Source organism: Siniperca chuatsi, linkage group LG7, assembly GCF_020085105.1.
Source record: "Siniperca chuatsi isolate FFG_IHB_CAS linkage group LG7, ASM2008510v1, whole genome shotgun sequence".
In the NCBI taxonomy this organism is placed as follows: Eukaryota; Metazoa; Chordata; class Actinopteri; order Centrarchiformes; family Sinipercidae; genus Siniperca; species Siniperca chuatsi.
Window position 1 is genome coordinate 22,916,887 of NC_058048.1, and position 18,561 is coordinate 22,935,447.

At 40.8% G+C, this 18,561-nt stretch overlaps 1 protein-coding gene across 2 annotated transcripts in view; it reads left to right on the forward strand.

Moving 5' to 3' along the window:
- Positions 1 to 17,973, forward strand: part of nectin3a (nectin cell adhesion molecule 3a) — a 30,926-nt gene extending 12,953 nt beyond the window's left edge. The window contains exons 2-6 of one of the 2 annotated variants that reach the window (XM_044202695.1): positions 2,750 to 3,100; positions 7,515 to 7,814; positions 9,599 to 9,716; positions 11,410 to 11,561; positions 13,706 to 17,973. In XM_044202695.1, coding sequence (XP_044058630.1) covers positions 2,750 to 3,100; positions 7,515 to 7,814; positions 9,599 to 9,716; positions 11,410 to 11,561; positions 13,706 to 14,361 — 1,577 coding nt within the window. In that variant the 3' untranslated portion in view covers positions 14,362 to 17,973. The remainder of the gene's footprint in view (positions 1 to 2,749; positions 3,101 to 7,514; positions 7,815 to 9,598; positions 9,717 to 11,409; positions 11,562 to 13,705) is intronic. The other variant, XM_044202696.1, reaches the window with a different exon arrangement.
- Positions 17,974 to 18,561: the final 588 nt, after the last annotated feature.

The following is an 18,561-nucleotide window of genomic DNA, read 5'->3' on the forward strand; positions in this document are numbered from 1 at the left end:
TCCTCCTGGCTGTAGGTATCCCATGCAGAGGCCATCTGTCTCTCCTCCCCTAATGGTAAGGGTGGAGTCCTCTTTAAGCACTTCCCCCCTTTCTCTCCCTCCTTTCCTACTGACTCCCAAATGCTTACTGTAAAACAAACAGAACATAGCATGGATGGAGTCTAGTTTCTTTGTATGCTTTGACAGGCCTGAAAGCTGACACACTGAGATAGACAAACTACATACAGTAGCAGTTGGAGTGTCGTGTCAGGTAGCTGCAGTATGTAGAGCACGTTAGAGAGAAGCCTGGTCTGAGACACGTGTCTGCATGCTTCAACGCAATGTCACTCATGCCAAGCATGTTAGTTTACTACTCAGACAACAAATGCTGCAGGAGAATTTTTATCATCCTGCCATTTATATTCTTGTACCATTCTGTATACTGTATATTTGCAAACATCTCACTGTCAAGCATTTGTCATGGCTGTATAATTTTGTAAAATTTTGTCGACCAAAACAACTTGAGTTGCACTAGTAAGGTGACAACAAACAGCTGTAGTGTCAGCTCAGATGACCGTGGAGTGGAGAATGCAAAACCCACATGGCTCTGACCCTGATTCTCCCCTGCATCAGTGCACCCAGAGGACTCTGGGACGCAATGCAAAGCACATTATAGCAGTGTGCACTTTTTTTAGACAAGGTCATGATTCAGAGGTGGGGAAAAGATGTAAATGGATCCCTAAATGATCTAGGAGAAATGGAATAATAATCCAAAGTGTTCCAAATTCCAAACGAATGACAAATAAGGCGGGTTGCGTTAAATACTGTAGGTTAATAGGTTAAAAGCCTAAATACAGTGCAGACCTGTGCTAGATTAGTTTAAACAGTATGGCAAGAAACACAATGAAAATATTTTGAAAATGTGGGTCAGCAGAGAAAAACAAACAAACAGGAAAGCCCAACTATTATAGCACAGCATGACACTTTACAACACAATGCAACATACATTTAGGACTCAGCAGCCATTCAAACAAAATGCCTGAGTCTTACACACATGGTCACACTCCTATTCCTTATTTTGGAAGAGAGAAACTCTGTGTGTGTGTGTGTGTGTGTGTGTGTGTGTGTGTGTGTGTGTGTGTGTGTGTAATCACTAAAATTACAGGGGACGTAATGGAGCACGGGGAGCCTCAGCCTCCTTTGGCTTTATTCCTCACAAACCAAGATAGCATTGCTGTGGCTTACCAGTCACATTCATGCCAAAGACTCAAAATACCAGCCAGTGGACCACTTTTATAAGCTTTACTCCATACACATCCGAGACTACGTACAAAGTGGAAATTTATGGCTCCCAAATATAGCTTACTCTGACTGCAACCGTGTCATGAAAACTTGAGACGTACTGTTTGAATATTTTGAATGAAATCTACTATACATTTTATCTATAAAACAAACATTTTCACAAGGTTTAATTAATAATTGAGTTTACCTATTTATGAAATGGCCTATACAAATAAAATTGACTTGACTTAACGTGGATCTACAATTTACTTTCGAATTACATGTGCACGTTTCTATCAATGACTCATCTGAGTGATTATGCTCCCAAAAAAACTGAACCTAGGATGCATTTTTTTTCTCATTCAGGGCTATAATCATAAACTGCAAGTTTGGATTGATTTCCGGATAGTTTTCCAAGATACTGCATTCATTCCCACTGAGTTGGTTGTTTGTTTTTTACTACAAGCCAGTAACATGTCTGTCAACTGTGACATGTAGGTTACTGTTCATACAGCTTTGCACAACACAAATGCCAGAGCCCATTCTCTTCAGAGTTGATTTCTCAAAGTTAGTGTGATTTTATTTTATTTTTTTGGCCACTCGGGCATGTGTTGTCACATGCTCGTCTTGACTTGCTTTCAGAAATTACAGCACTCAAATGGCCATTAAGGTTCAAAACCAAGTTTAGATGTTAGCATTAGTTTAAAGTAGCACATTCAAAAAAACCTGTGGTGGGCTTCAAGTCAAATTAAGGGCCTCATAAAAAGAGGGAACAAAAGCATAAGATTGCTTGTTTTGTATCTCCTTCCAGAGTTTTTTTTTTCTTTTCTCTCCTGCTTAAAAGGTGCTCTGATGATTAGCAAGAGGGACAGTCTGAGTGTTCTGCAGTGAAAGTGTGTTGCTTATTAAGAGGCAAAGCAAAGCACTCAGAGTAACCCAGATGAAGTCTGGTCTTTTTTTTTGAACCTCAGGAAAGACATGGCTGAAACAAATGATGGCTGTTAATGAGACTATGGGAGGACTAGTAATGTTGATGATGAGTGAGGTGACAGTATACTGCAGCTTGTAGAAAGCTAATCAAGAATTTAATTTTAATCTGAGCCTCACTGCTGCTTTGATATATGGATTAAAATGTGAGGTGGCAATAAGGAAAAACTATAATTTTGTTTGCCTATCGTGGTTTCCATTGATCTAAAGTGCACTATTAACATCAGAACACACTGGCGGCAACACCACATGTGCAAAAAGCTGCAACCATTAATTTCTATGTAATCTCAGATGCGAGGAGTGGTGAGTTGTGTCTCAGTGCAGGTAGATGCACCGTGCCATGTAGGTATATAATGTCCTGTTTCCCAGTGTTAACAGTGGTCAGTACTCCAGAAAAGCAGAAATTTTCTCCACATGAGCAATGTATTTTTACAATTTAATTAAAGCTCCAACAATGATGTGTTGCTGCTGTTTATCTGAATCTCATCTCTTTTTCTCTCAGCAGGTGTGAGCAGTAACCAGGTAGTTGTTCCTGAGAAAGTGAATGCAGTACTGGGGAAGAACATCACACTGGGCTGCAGAATAGAGGTGGGGTCCAACCTCAGTCTCACACAGAGCTCCTGGGAACGTCGTCTTCCTTCAGGCACCATTACCTTGGCAGTGTTCCACCCTGAGTTTGGAACCTCCATCTCGAAAGAGTATGCCAAGCGCATCTCGTTTGTTTCCCCTTCTGTACGAGATGCTACCATCACCATTGAAGGCGCTGGCTTTGCAGATATCGGGTCTTACATCTGCAAAGTGGCAACATTTCCTTTGGGCAATACACAAGCATCAACCTTTGTTAATGTATTAGGTAAAGTAGAGCTAACTTCCTTTTTCATTGTATTGAGTGCTTCTTGCTCATGCTGTTCTTAAATCTCACTTTTCAAAGCAGGACAATTACGCAAAGCTTAGGTGACCACTAAGTGTTTGCCCTGCAGGAATAAACTAACCCCTGAAGCTACCTAGCTTTTTAAATTTCTACCTTTACAGAGGCCATGTAAACGTACCTATAGAAATCTGCTGCTGTGTAGAAGCTGCTGTGGTGTGGTCCCACTCATATCACCCACCCCAGTGTCATTCCCTGTGAACAACTGCTATGTCAAGTTAAAATGTATTTCACTGAGTCTCCATAAGGTCCTCCATACTCCGCACAAAGTGCACATATTAAGACTTGTTTGGAATATGCAAACTCTCTTCTCATGTAGCAACCATGTAAACAGAGTGCAACAAAGTTCAAACAGTCCCAACTTGATGCAACTAGTTGCATGCAACAACAAGTTAATTGCAGGGTTTCATACAGAGTGCCTCTCATGACATTCAGTAACATTTAACCAAGCTGCATGAAAAAGTTTCATATGTAGCACTGGTCTAAAACTACAATGTGCAGCTACAGTTTTCCCTCAAGGCAGTGAGGATTGTTGTTAGTACTGCCCTCTTTAACCTTTGTCACTAATTATGAAATCATACCTCAGGCTGAGTAATTGGCATTTGTAAAGCTCTCACGGACATTGAAGAAGCAGATGACAAACTTGGCAATCTGCAGTGTAAAAAACATATAAGTAATATATAAGTAATACTGTACTTTTGGGTATCTGCTCATTTAGCGTCACCATAAATATTTTTTTTTTTACTGATTTCTTTTGTTGTTGCCGATACAACATCTGTATGTTGAGGCTATTTGCGTTTCCTTGAAAACCCCAACAAAAAAACATGGCCACAGTGTATAATAAATACCAAAGAAATCAATAAGAAATATACAACACCGCATCTAACTTCCACTATATCAATGTATTTATTGTATGAATGTGAAAAAATTAAGTGATACATCCAGTATACTCAAGTGTACATATCCCATACTGTATGGACACATAACCCCTTCTCTGAGGAGCATGAACGTTGAACTTTCTTTGTGGTCAGCATATGTATCAAGCTCTAAATGGGTGGTTGGATTGCACTCAGGCAGAGCTGAGAGAAGGAGATTGCATTGTAGGCAGTAGTTTCTTGTCTCCCCCCAGAGACTGAAGGAGACTCTGATGACTGATGAGTGGTACATTAAGTGCTGCTGTGAAAGCCACAGTGTCTGGGACCTCACATAGTTCAACTACACCTTGCTCTCCTCTCTGAGCATCTTCTCAGGCATGTTTTTGTTTGTGGGCTTTTTTTTTTTTTGGCTCACACAAACACATACATGCACACCCATACACAAAGACATGCTTAGGCCTACTTTACAATTCAGATGTAATTATGGAGGATGTTCTCTGCAATTTGATACATGTCATGTGGGAATTAGGTTATCCCATAGGGATAGTTTTCTTAGAGAGAGCACATCACAATTACAAGACCTGAAGTCAGTAGATTCAACTTCCCAATGCCTTGTTTTGGGTTGACTTGTACATTATTCACAAGGCTGTTTTGAGAAAGGACAAGGTGGCTGTAGCCCAACAACTACATCATGCATCACACGTCACTATATGGACAATCTGGGTTTACATGGTGTGTATTGTATTTGTTTCAGTTTAAACTTTTTACTCAACTCAATGTTCCTAGTTTTAATTCATGTTTATACTTCAGAGGTTTATGCGAGAGCACTTGACTCATTTTCATTCCTTTCAAATGAACTAAAGTAAATCAATGAACAGGCTCAAACCTATGAATAATAGACTAAGTCACGGCACACATCATAATGATTAACAGGTGCAGTGGACATAGACTTAATTTTTTTAAATCACACTATTGCTACAAAAATCAGTATCATGAGACAACACACAATATTTGTTTTGGCTCAGCGCTTTCTTGCTTTTCATCTTTATGTCTGCAACTTGTCCTAGAAAAGGCCCGAACATTTAAGGAACAGTTCAGCAGGAACTGAGCTACAGTATGTGAGCCAAAAGTCGCCAGCAGTAAGCAATAGGAAGGAACCAGAGGAGGAAAATATGACACATAAAGTGAATGAATTAGAATGACCCTTTGTTTGAAAGTGCTGACAGGTGAATGGGAAATTTAATGAACAGCAATTGACTTTCTTAAAAACAAAACATGCACACACGTTAAGTTGACAAGGCAGATTTTATTGATAACAGTACTGCTGCCGGTAATTCTTTAACTTTGTAAGGTCCAAACATTTGAGCTTTATCCTCCAACAACGAACTGCATCCTTTTTTGTTTAAAGTTGTCTGTTCATTCATGTAGCCAATAATGCAGCTCCATTTTGCTGAGTCATAAAATTGAAAAATCAGCCCAAAAATCAGAGAGATGGTTAAAGTTGCTTCCTCATCGAAGCCAAAATCTGTGTCATAGTTTTTCTGGGAAGGTGAAAAACGTTTCATTTCTCCTTTCAGTCTAATCAGATAATGCTGGATTTCCCCCACTTACTGTGGAGTCACAAAGCTATATTTTGCTTGCATGTTGCTATATGTTATATCTTTTCTGTAAACTATCAGCTAATGAGGCCAGCCTTACAAGCTTACCATGTGTGGCTTCATTTGCACAATGAACTATGGTTGTTTTACTTCACAAACTAGCTTTTGGTGCTTGACAGCATTTAGCCTTTGTCTAAAGCTAGGGCTGGGCGATATGGCTTATAAATAATATCCTGATGTTTTTAGGCTATGCCACAATATACAATATAAATCTACCCCTAAATCTTATACATGTTGAGATGTGATGCATAACTAGTGAACATTCAGTTATATACCCTCTTTCTAGGGGTTCCCACTCTGACGTCAGTGTTCGGTGTGCATATGTGGATCAGTGTGTATGTGGGTGAAAAAGGGCCAATACAGCCAGTTTGCTGAAGGGAAATCGTTACCCTTTCCCCTAAAGCATTTCCACTCATCCAAAGTGTTCCCCTCCCTTCCTGACAGCAACTCCAAATTAACACGTCTCTCTGATTTAGTTATTCTGAAGCTTCAGCCAGCTCGCCTCCAAACATAGAGCTGCTACTGTTTATAGTCAGAGGCCTGTAAGGAGGGGCACAGAGAAGTGAGTGAAGAATGTGAGGTGGACGACTGAGAACGGTGTCCCCGCCCCTGCGCTGGGTGCAGGAGACGCCAGGTTATTTTTGGAAAAAGGGGGTGCCAGGAGTTATTTGAATTTGTTGTTGGACCTCCTGCTCGGCTCGGGAGGAGTGGGGTGGCAGATGTCTTAAAAGTGATGTCCTTGTCTTGTGGAGTAGGCTGGTGTGTGCCCCCACGTGCCGCCTTTAAAACTGTTTGCAGTAAGTGGAACAGCTGTTGTTGTTTTAAGAGGGACAGAGATGGGGGAGGTGGTGCACTGCAAGACAGAGAAGGAGAAATGAACATAAGAGGGAAATTCTAGTGTCTGATCAGTCTGATGGTACATGAAAGTGTCACCTTGTGTAACCTGTATAGCCAGTTTACTTCACTGCCCCTCCATTGTGTCCTCCACTCCCTCAGCAGACTATCTTTTGTATTTCGACTGTCCTTTTTCCTCTTTTGTCCCGCTGAAATTTCCCAAGTGTCATTTCTGACAGGTTGTGATTATTAAACAGGGCCCCATATGTTTTTTTAGGCAAGTGCAGCACAAAAAAAACTGTTTTAATGTGTTGCACAACAGGTAGTGGGTTGCGTTATTCTGGTCACATCCCTCTTGCATGGATCTGTTTTGCCTCTCTGTTGAGAAAATCCTTGTTGCGTCTAAATCTCCAGTTATTCTCCGGAAGCTGGTATAACATTACCCCAGCTCTAAAGCGCTGAGAGGTGTACAGTAACTTAGCTTCTCATCTTCTAGTACAACACAGTCAAATACAAACACACCACAGTGTTGACTGTCAGTAGTCTCTGATTCTGCAACAAATTAATAATTACAAATTAAGGGTTTTCCCCAAAGTCATGTGCATAGGCTACTTCAGGCAGTGATTGGCTTTGCTAGAACCATACGGTAGGACCAATAGATTGCCCTTCCTCAAACACACCATATGTTTCACACACAACAATAAAGACAGCTACATCTCCACTGAAATGATTGAATAGCATGGTTCATCAATTTTTAATGCATATATGTGAAATGGAAGAAGTCAATCTGCTCTCTCTGGCAGTTAAGTATACTAAGGCCAATTTCTTCTGTCCGTACACTATATGATGGGCATTATTTATTCATATACATACGCAAAAAGATCAATATTCATTTTGTAATCTTTTCTCCATTCTGTCATTTCCTCTGCTCCCCCTTTTCACTGTCTCTCCTCTTTGCTCTCTTTTACACAGTGGAGCCAAAGGTCTATGTGTCCGCCGGCCCCACAGCTCTGTTGGATGGTGGGAATGAGTCACTGGTGGCCACCTGCATAGCGGAACGTGGCCGTCCTGCTGCTGAGGTTTTCTGGGAGACGGAGTTGTATGGACGAAGTGAGAAGCAAAGTCAGGATGAACCCAATGGCACCAGCACCACACATGTGCACTACATGTGGCAACCACAGAGCTACGCCCAGGGGAAGACGCTCACCTGTGTGGTGCGCCACCCGGCCCTACAAACAGAGTTCCGCATACCCTTCATACTAAATGTTCAGTGTAAGTGCTGAATTATAAGTGAATTATAATTATGTCCTTAATACCTGTGCTGTCTTTTCGTAGATCTAACAGGATAAGTATTGCCTTTGTAGTCAAAGGCTGATGTAGTTTGCTGCTCTGTGCCATAGACCTCCATTGTTTTCCAAAAAGTATTTATTTATTTACTCGCAACACTGTTAATCCTCCCTTTAAAATTTCTACTGTAATACATTAGGTAAAGTACAACATTTCAAGCCCAAATTGGCTGTTCGTCAATTACAGAGGAAGATTTTTCGTTCAAAAATTCAGATTTTCCCAAATGTAATAAAATGGAAATACTAAAAGGAACACAAGTCCTTGGAAGGCAGAAATTACAGTTGCAGTTTTCTGGACTCAGAACCTGGACAAGAAGGTTGTGCATGTGTTTTGCACAATGATTTCCCAAAAACACATGAGTGATCCCACATACGCTGTCCCGCTGCCGTAAATGCTCACTAGTGCACTAAATCCGTGGTCCCCAACTAAAGCACTATTTGCTTATGTTTCACTAATGTTTGCTAAAAACTACAATAACAAAAATACAGAGTGTCATCCTATCACCATCTTTCACCAACTTCACCAAATTGCTTCTGATTGTGGTGCTCGCCACCTTGGATTGGATTGGGTTAAGTACTATCACTGCTCAATTAATTGTGTAAGGTTATTCAGTTTATTTATCATCAAAAGTTTTAATTGAATTTTGAATGGCCACTGTTGTTAAAAAACAGTGCAAAATAATTTTGTTCCTGAAATCACCAAGTTGAATAATCATTATTTCTGGCAAAGTAATGATTATTATAGCTCTAATTGTGCAGCCCTAACAAGTACAGTATATCTTATCGAAATTAACCTATGCTGAAAGCCTGATTTATGTATAGCCTGCTCACTCCCTTTCCTTCTTTGCCCATAAAAGAGCCATTTAAGAGTCATCTTAATGTTATAATCATTGATGCATACTTCCTTGGCGAGCAATACTAAGGGTTAGTCTGTGTTTGGGCTGTGTGAGTGCAGGCTAATGAAGGTATTTTATGAAATATTGATCAGGCCTCAGCAGCAACACAAGTAGCAGGGGGCTGCTGGGGGCAGCCGATGGAGACGCAGAAAAACCAAGGTTAATACAGGAAGAAAGAGGCTTTCTAGCTCAATAAATCATGTCAAATGCAGAGGCATGGGATTTTAAGTGCAAAAGAAGCACAATTTCAACGTTGAGCTGTGTGAAAAGGGTCAGTGGACACGATGAGCCGAGGCATCTTCCTGTGTGCTGTAATGAGTTCCTCACTTGTCCTCTAGAGAAATCAAAATGAAAAATTGGATATCTAAGTCCGTGTTTGCTGTGTTTTATTACAGTGGCATGTGCTGGGCTTCATTTAGTCATCCTCCTGCCTTCCTCTGTTTTTTTCTTTGTCACGGTGAGGCTGTAGAGTTTATTATTAGCTGCACTACATCTACTGTCTGAGTGAGTCTGTCATTTTCTAACTTTCCACCAGCCCAGGGTCATTTGTTTGTTCTCTTGGCTCTCATTCACCAGCAGATCCTGTACCCTGCTACAGTCCTGCACAGCCTTTGTTTTTGTCATCGCTCGCTACTGTGCTTATAATGCACGCTTTGTTCCTTCTGGAAAAGCTCATTTGTCATCAGGTTGCTGGGATCACAGTGACTGATTATTGAGTCCTAGTCTTTTACCCTTTGAAATAAAATAAAATACATTTTTGCAGTTTTTTGTTTTTTTTTAACATCATAACCTTTTGTTTTATTTTGTTTTACAGTTGCACCAATGGTATCGATAGTAGGAATTGGCAAAAATTGGCATGTAGGTCAAGAGAAAGTGAAGTTCACCTGCGATGCCAAAGCCAACCCACCTGCCCGTCACTTCACATGGATCAGGTCAGTATCCCCAAAAACATGGACAAACTCTCAGATCAAATCTCACAGATTTTTGAGAAGATTCGAACCCTTGGACTACCATTTTGGTAGATTTTCATCCTATCGGTGAGGATGGGTGTAGCAAGAATGTTATGATCCTAATCCATGAATTGCAGTGATGTCAGAGCATACATTCATGCTCTAGTGAGAGTAAGCGACCTCTATGGTTGAATGCTGAAACAAATGCATTAGATTTCTCTAATGGCGGCTTAATGCTAGCTCCAAAAAACCTCACTGTATTGAAGTGAAGGAGAGAAGCCCTAACTTCACATGGGAATATACATGGTCACATTTTTTCCAAGGTCACAATAGCTTATTGTGTTCCACTAAGGGTCGGGTTATGCTAGAACAACATGTCGTCCGACCATGCCGAAAGGGAAAAGTGTTTATAGCAGTTCCGAACAGCCACACTCGATGGCAGAACAAAAAGTCACAGAGGGGGGTGAGACGCAATAATCATTTAAATATGGGGATACCGGTGTACATTTTCAGACAGTCTCTCCTTGAAGGCATTCATAGTATTGATCTTGTTTGTAAATGCAAAAAGTGACAGAAATGGTTATGTCACGAATGAAAAAAGAGAGCTTGAGAGAGAAGTTCAAACCCTGTTTACTTTCTCACATCTGTACAGCTGGCCAATCACGGCGTAAAGTGGGTGTGAATGACGGATTGTTGGTTTCAGAAAGTTAGAGATCTGGGCAATTGAAAAAGCCATTGTAAAATGTAAATAATGGAAGCCAGGAGTAAACTCCACTGGTTGCTCTTTTGAGCCTGGACAAGTCAATAGGTCATCATGTGTAAGTAAAATCTCACTCACACAGTTAACTGTTGTGTAATGAAACTTGGCTGAATTTAACACTGGTATTTAGTGCTTTCTTGGTTGCAGCAACAAATTTTGACGACTACTTGAATGAATGTTGCTTAAATTAGTGATTTTTGTATGCGTGTTTGTTTTGTTGATCAACAGTGTAGTGACAAACAGGAAAAAGGAGCATGTTTGTTAAGTAACTAATGTCACTGCAAGTGCTACATGATGGATCAGCTGTTGTGTGGTCCAGTTGCATAGATCTAAACTGAGTTTAAACAAATTTATATTAAGCAGCGAAGCAAAGAAGCTTCTGTCTATAAATTACCTCTAGCATAACTTTGGAGCCCGGACACTGGAGCTGTCGAATGCACTGCTGCACCCATCGAGAAGACTCCCTGCTATAAATATAAGATTCCAAATAGTTCATGCATCAGAACAACACTGGCCTATTGGCAGCTCTTTGTCATCATCTTGCTTTGAAAACAAGAAATATGGTCTCATTTGAGCTGACAGTACCAGTAAAGTCTAGACAGCCAAGCTCTTTATTTTCTTTTTCTTTCTTTCTTTTTTTGCCCTGACGTTGAAACCTTGTGTTCATGTAGAAAGCTTTTCCCTTCGACTGATGGTGCAGTCAGCTTAAATTATCGCAGTCATGTGATCATGTAATAGTTGCAACAGGCCTACGAGTCAACACAACCAGCAGAACAGTGACGTTATTGCAAGTCATGGATAGGTTTTTCAATTATACTTTGAAAATGATGTTTCTGAAACACACAGTAATAACAATGTGTGAACTTTCAGTCTTTGTACACTGTGAGATTTATGTAATGTTTCATTTTTGCACAGGTTGGATGGATTGATGCCCGAGGGTGTTGAAATCTCAAACAATAGCTTTGCTTTCGCTCGCCCGTTGGAGCGCAATGACTCTGGAGTATACCGCTGTGAAGTGATGAACGACATCGGTCTCCGCAGTCAAGATGTAATCCTCTGGGTACAAGGTACGTTTGGACTTTTTCACTCAGTTTCTTAAAGTGCTATTGGATGTTTTTTTAACCATACGCTTACTTAAATAAATTACCTTTTAACACCTGAGGTTAAAAGAAGAATCTGTGCCCTTTGACATTCATCGTGCTTTTCTGATGTAAGATTACCCTCTCGGTACGATCGGCCCTCAGTTCAACACTTCTAGCAGAGCTAAGCCTCCATATACATGTCCCTGCCCAGATCCACTTTCACACATTCCTGGCAACAGAGGAGCGCGGGGTGCAGATAAAGAGTATCATTACCAAACATTTCCACTGTTGTGGTTTTGGCAACATTAGATTTCTCAGATAAGGAAGAGGGTGTTTACCCCTGCTGGTTCAGCAAAGCATGCACCCATGTAACCATTTTCTTTGTTTTGTTTAAGGTCAGGTTTCAAAGCGGGACATAATGAATTGTGTTCACAGATTTGGAGTACACAGAAGTATGTGTGTGCACTCCATTAAATATGTTATTCAACAGCATATTGTACTCTTAAAGCTGTTCTGTATGAAATGTGATCCAGTTATTTAGTTTAATTCAACACTTCATAGATTTAAACTAACAGCCAGAGACGGGACTTCCCTGGACCATCGAAAGGGGTTTCCCTGCATTTGGATTTGTTTAATGCCGTTGATTCATTGACATAAATCCTTGTCAGAAAACTCACAAGATACTAAACAACTCCTGTCTGCTTCCTCTGTCTGTCCATGGTTTGTTACTTATTGTAAGTCAGGGCGTGGATCCTGAGAACTCTGCATCTCTTTTTATTTTCATTTCTCCTCTGCTCCTTTTAATCCTTTTCCAAACAAAGCAACTGCTGCTTTTGGACACGTACTCCGCTAACGCACACACACAATCCTTTTCGTTTCTCACTGTCAAGAGGGAAGAGCAGGAGAAGCCCCAAGACAGGCTGTCAGGCTCCATCTGTGTACCGGCCTAGTTTAGAGTCCCGCTCCAAACGAAAGCACAGCTGACATCCTGTCCAGGACGAACTTGCACTTATCTTCTCTCTTGTCAAATATTAAAACTTGGCCATGCGGCCTCTCATTCCCCTCCCTTGTGGAGATAGCCAGGTTGAGCTCAGCTACATTTCCTCCCCCTCCGTGGCTGCTTGGTGTAGCTGTTTCACATTCCCAGTTGTCCGTGTAGCCTTGGGGTTTTTGGCTGCTCGTCTCTCTGAAGATCAGCTACATGGTTGCAGATGCTCATAACCGACGTGAGGTTAAACTGTTGCGCTACGGGGTGGGATTGATGGTGACTGACGAAAGGAGACAATTGCCAGTATGTCAGTGCACTGACCTTGATCTGTCTCCGTTATCCTCTCTCATGCTTTTACTTTACCCCTAATCCTTCAGGCTCACACACAGTGTATAATTGCAGGTAATTAGATTCTTACTCAGTTACACATATTGTGGAAATCATTATAGCTCTACAGGGAATCCGGTTTTGATAACTAGTACCTAAAAACCTCCTGGAGATGCAGACCTCTATTAGTGCGAGTCATATTGCTTTGTAGTCAGGCCTTTGATGTTCCTGTGCAGAGATCGACTTGTGGTATCAGGCTGCTCTCAGCCCCAGAGGCTGGAGGTCAAAATGGAGACACTTATCTTGACTTTGAGCTCCACACAGCCCCGATTCTGGCTGCTAATTCTGGCCACCGGAGGAAAAATCAGATGCAGGAACCTCACATCGATCACACAGCATTTCATCTTCTCACATGACTTCACAACAGGGTTTAGAATGAAAGGTGGGAGAGCCAATCACGCTCACTCAGATGCTCATGAGTGCATGTCCTCTGTCCTCCTATCCCTCTCTGTCTTTCTCTCATGCACACACACAATGACATTCAGCACTTAACCTCTTTCTGCCCCTCTCATTTCCTCCTTTTTGCTCTACGGCACAGCTTTCAACAGATTCTTTGGTCTCAGGGGAGGCATGTCTCTGCACCAACACTGCACAGTGTTGATATAAATTAATCTAAAAACCATTCACACTTGCTTTGCAAGTCGTTACGGAACATAAAGTGCGGTCTTTCTCCCCTTTAATTTTAAGACTCCTCACTCCATCTGCCGTCAATCCTCTCTTGTTTAAATCTTTTCATCACATGTTCTCTCTGCAGATCCTCCTCCCACCACGGCCGCCCCCAGCACCACTGCGTCCCTCCTCTCTGACATCTCTGGAACCGGCACTGCTGCAGACCAGCGGAGAGCCCTGTTCACCTCCCCGACCCTGGCCTCCTTATCTGACAGCAGCCTGGGTACTATTGTTGGCGGGGCTGTAGGTGGAGTTTTATTCCTGATTCTCCTGTTGATCCTTGGCGGGGCCTGCTTCATGAGACAGCGCAGGACCTTCAGAGGAGACTACTACACCAAACAGTACCTGGGACCCTCCGACATGCAGAAGGAGTCTCAGCTGGACGTGCTGCAGCCGCATGAGCTCCAGGAGGTCTACGGGGACAAGACGAGCAAAGGCAGCCAGGAGCTGAAACCCAAACTGGGTGGAGACATCATTTACCCCGACTACACCCCTGAACGCAAGGATAGGGATGACTGGGCCGACAGGGGGGATTCCCAAAGGGGTCTCAAGGAGGGAAACTACTACCCAGATCACTACAACACCCAAAACATGCACCCCTGCGGGCCTCCTGTGCACAGCCCCATAGTGAACAACGGCTCCCCCTACCTCCCGGAGGACTGCTATGACAATGGTACAGACAGCGACTATGTGTCCCACATGGACGGATCTGTGATCTCACGCAGGGAGTGGTATGTTTGAGGAAAGGAGCAAAGGAAAAAAAAACGGACAAATGACTGTCTGAGAATAATTTAACAAGTGACAGATATAAATATCATTAAAGGTTGTGTCATTTCAGTTAAAGGATGAATACAATTTCCCAGCTCAGTTTCACAATGAGCTCTTTGAACAGTACTGCTCTGCCTTGATTGTAACCACTTAACCCTAAGGACATGTATGTGGATTGTATTACACTTTTGTAGCATTTCAAGGAGCTACAAATAAGCTGGAACACCTCAGTGATATTATCTGTGTAGGCTTAAGAGGCTTTGGCTTACAGTGAAGTTTCAACGGATGTGAATGAGGTTTTGTATTCTGCTTGTTTGTGTTTGCATCTGTCTTTAACACAGGTCAGGTGTTGAGGCCACAAGACCCTTGTTAGTGAAGTATTTATATCCGTGACTCAGCTCCCATAAAACCTCACAACTTCTGTGGCATTTTGAAAATTATCTCTTGATTGCTTACAGTGTCTTCATACAGGTGAAATGTTCATCATGGCTGCAACCAGTATTTAAAGCAAATTATATTGCATGATTTTTAAAAAACAAAAACAAAATGTATCATCAAGTTAAAGGGAAAGTTTGTCGGTCACGTGATAAAAAGGGAGAATTTCACAGCCATTGTACTGAGGGAAAAGCAAACTGACTGATGCTAGTACATTACAAACACTTCTCCTTGTAAACCTCTGTTTAAGTTCTTCAGTGGATTTTGCAGACTTTGAGTAACTTCTGTAAATTATTCATGAAATGGCAAGCCTGTCACCTGACAATGAAGATGACAACAGAGTAAAAGAGGTTACTCCCTGTGGAAGTACTTTTACTTCCAGCTTCAGTTCAACTTTTACAGATATCTCTGTTCCTAAAGTTGTTATCCTTAAGATTTCAGTCCTGGTTGATTTGGCAACGCCTGTGGTTAACGTAGTAAGAGCAAGTGTGGTTTAATACTGCAGCAAAAACTCCTTGAACAGCTTCTTTGTCAAAAATACAAGAGGAGCAACCTGGTGCATCTGTTTACAGTGCAACCAAACATACACGTTGTTTTAATAAAAAAGTCACTCAATAATTGCAACCATGATCTGATTTCATGCTGCACACCGCATGAGTAGTTTTTCACACAACAGCAGGGCACGGTAAAGTTCGATGTAAAATGATAAAAACGATCACAGTCAGCGCTAACCGGAGTGACAGATACTTTACCTGTGGGTGTTTCACAATAAAAACCACCCCGTGTCTCGCCAGTTGAATGCTTTTAATGTGAAATAGCGGCAGTAGGAAAAGTTCAGTTTGCATTAGCAGTAAGTTAATACAGCTCTGACACAGTTTAAAAGAATGCAAACAGTAAACAGTGAGCCTGATATCAATAAGATAAACTTGTGCTGAATTGCATGCATGCATTGTTTCCTCTGAATCCCTCATGCTTAGGAAGGCAGTAGAGAGATAATTACTGAAAGTGAATATATTAAATGGCAATTGCAGAAAAAATGCAGACCATAAATATCAAAAATGGGGTTTGATTTCATGAAAATCTTAAGGAATATAACTTTAACCAAACACTGTTATCATTAATGAAATTAAGTTAATCCAGTCACTTTCCTTGAGTGAAAAAGCACAGCTCAGTTATTTCAGTTGTCAGTAAACAACGTCATGTTGCTCCATAAACCACCAACAGCTTCACTGCTCCCGCACGACACTCCACGGTTGTGATTCATGATTGTAAATAAATATATAAATACTTGTTGAAAAAAGGTCAGAGCACAGAAAGAGGGGCACTACTAAACTAATCCCTCAGCTTTAGTTTGTATGTGTTTGAAGTATGATGTGCGAATACCTCACAGCACAGTTGGAAACATTGTGAGCGGCTGACATCACTACTGATCCCAGAACAGGCTATAATGTTGGGGTTTGGCTCCTCAGCAGCTCCTCTGAGGATATACAGTGATCATGGAAACTAGAAATTGAATCCACAAATGAAAAAAATGGTTTAAGAACCATGTAGGTTAGAGCTGTCTGTGTAATGGCTCCCCAAGGGATAACATTTTTTTTTCCTACAAACAACAAACCCAGTGACATGAAGTTGAAACAAAAGAGTTGACATCATCAGTGATCTCATCTCTCACTGCTCGATTTGACCTTACACTTTTCCACTTAGTACTTCTTTTTTTGTTGTTTCCTCAGGAATGATACATGGATCAAAGTGGCTGCTGCAAAGCCTCACATGAAAAGAAAAACATACCCTTTTTGGAAAAGATCCATTTAGTCAATCAGGGTGTTTGTTGCTAGAAGAAAGAACCATATGTGTGTACTACAATCGGATCAGTACAGGGTCTTGGGTATATTTTGAGGTCTCCTGTCTTATTGGGGTTTTATAGAATGTGGGTGCACATTTTATCTTTCCCTTTTCCACCCTCGATTTCCCATGCCAGGGCTTTGGTTGAAGGTTTAGATGTCTGAGAATAAACTATTTTAATCTCACTCTCATCGTCGCATACACGCACCCAGCCGCCACACATCTGACACTGCAGCCCACAGTCAAAGACCAGTCCTCTCCTCAAACCGTCAGCTTTTTAATTTAACTTTTCTTCTTTTTCTCATCACATTTGGCAATTAAAGCGCTCAAACTCTGTGATATATAGCACATCCATGTCTGCATGCACATTTATTTATACGGCTGATTCATAGCTGTCAACTTGTTTTTTATTTGGTAAATTCGCTCCATGCAAACTGCCGTCTCTGCTCCAAAAAGGACCTTTTTTTCTGTCTCTGCTTTATCTCGAAAGACTGTTGAAAAACTGAATGTTTTTGTAAAGTTCAGCTTTGGTCTCTCACCAACTGGTTGCATGTAAATTAAGTTATTCGCTTCCTACTGCATTCATTATTTCTCATCCCTAATGTTTATATACATGTACATAATGCTAATAGGTTAGCGTGGGATTAGCTCTCAGCTTGATTTATATGTTCATGTACAGTTTGTTCTGGTTTCTCCCCTACTGAATATTTGGTGCCTTAGATGGGCGGAGCGATGCACAGAAACTTTGAAAAATGACAATTACTGAAAGCATTGATATAAAGAATATTAATATCATTGAAGAGGAGGACTGACTGGTCTGTTAATATGTCTTCCATCTTGATATTTAAGATTTGCTGTTATCAAAACTTCAGAATAGACAAAAGGTTGATTGTCATGCCTTATACACTTTGAAAGGACACATGTAACAAGTTAGTTACTGAGAAAATTGTAATAAGTAAAGTTTCACTGGGAATTTAGGCAAGCCAGATTAATAGAAAATATTATTGTTCTGTAAATATGCTGGCTGTTTTTTTATTATTATTGAAAAAAAATCTTATTTTTTGTATGAGGTCTGTAATTTTCACAGAGTATTAGTTTATCTTACGAGCATTCGATGAGCTCTTGTCTCATGATAACATAGAGGGCGATCCTGTTTTCACTGCGTTTTATATTTGTTCTCGAGAGTTTCTGACCAATTATTTTGTATGTTGTTCTTTGAATGATTGATGTCTCACAAGAATCAGAGATGAAAGTGTGGTAGACTGTATTTTGTTCTTTTGTTGGCAATAAAAGACCATCATTATTGCACTCAAATGTGTCCTGGGATTGTGCTTTCAGATAGTTTTTTATTTTCCTTTTATTAAGTTCTTTAACTTGCATCAGCTTTTTTTAGATGAATACTGTGTTAATATAGTATTTAGATTGCCCGTAATTATCTAGAGCTTTCGAACCAGATACAGGGGAGGACAGAATACAAAAGCCCACAATCTTTTTCAGCAGATGGAGTTTTCCCAGTTGTCATGGATTTGTAGGTGTTACAATTTCATAGTGTATCACACAGGACAGTTACTAAATGGACTTTGAGGTGTTTTGTCTTCTGTTGTTTCCAAGGTCAAGAATGAACTTTCAGTCGCCACTTTTAAGCAACAACATAGACGAGAAGTCCTTAAAGTGCTCAGAAAAAAAATTTGAACATCAACAATTTCCATGAAAACTGAGGAAGATCAGGTAATACAATCGAAAGCTCCAGAACAGCTACTAATGGACCCTGAGATGAACTCAACTTTCTGCTGATGACGGCCACAAGATGTGGATAAAAGCTCTGGAAGAAATCTAATGAGTAGGTTTTACTGTAAGTTTTATTAAATTATTTTTTGGTATTTTCCCTTTTTGGAT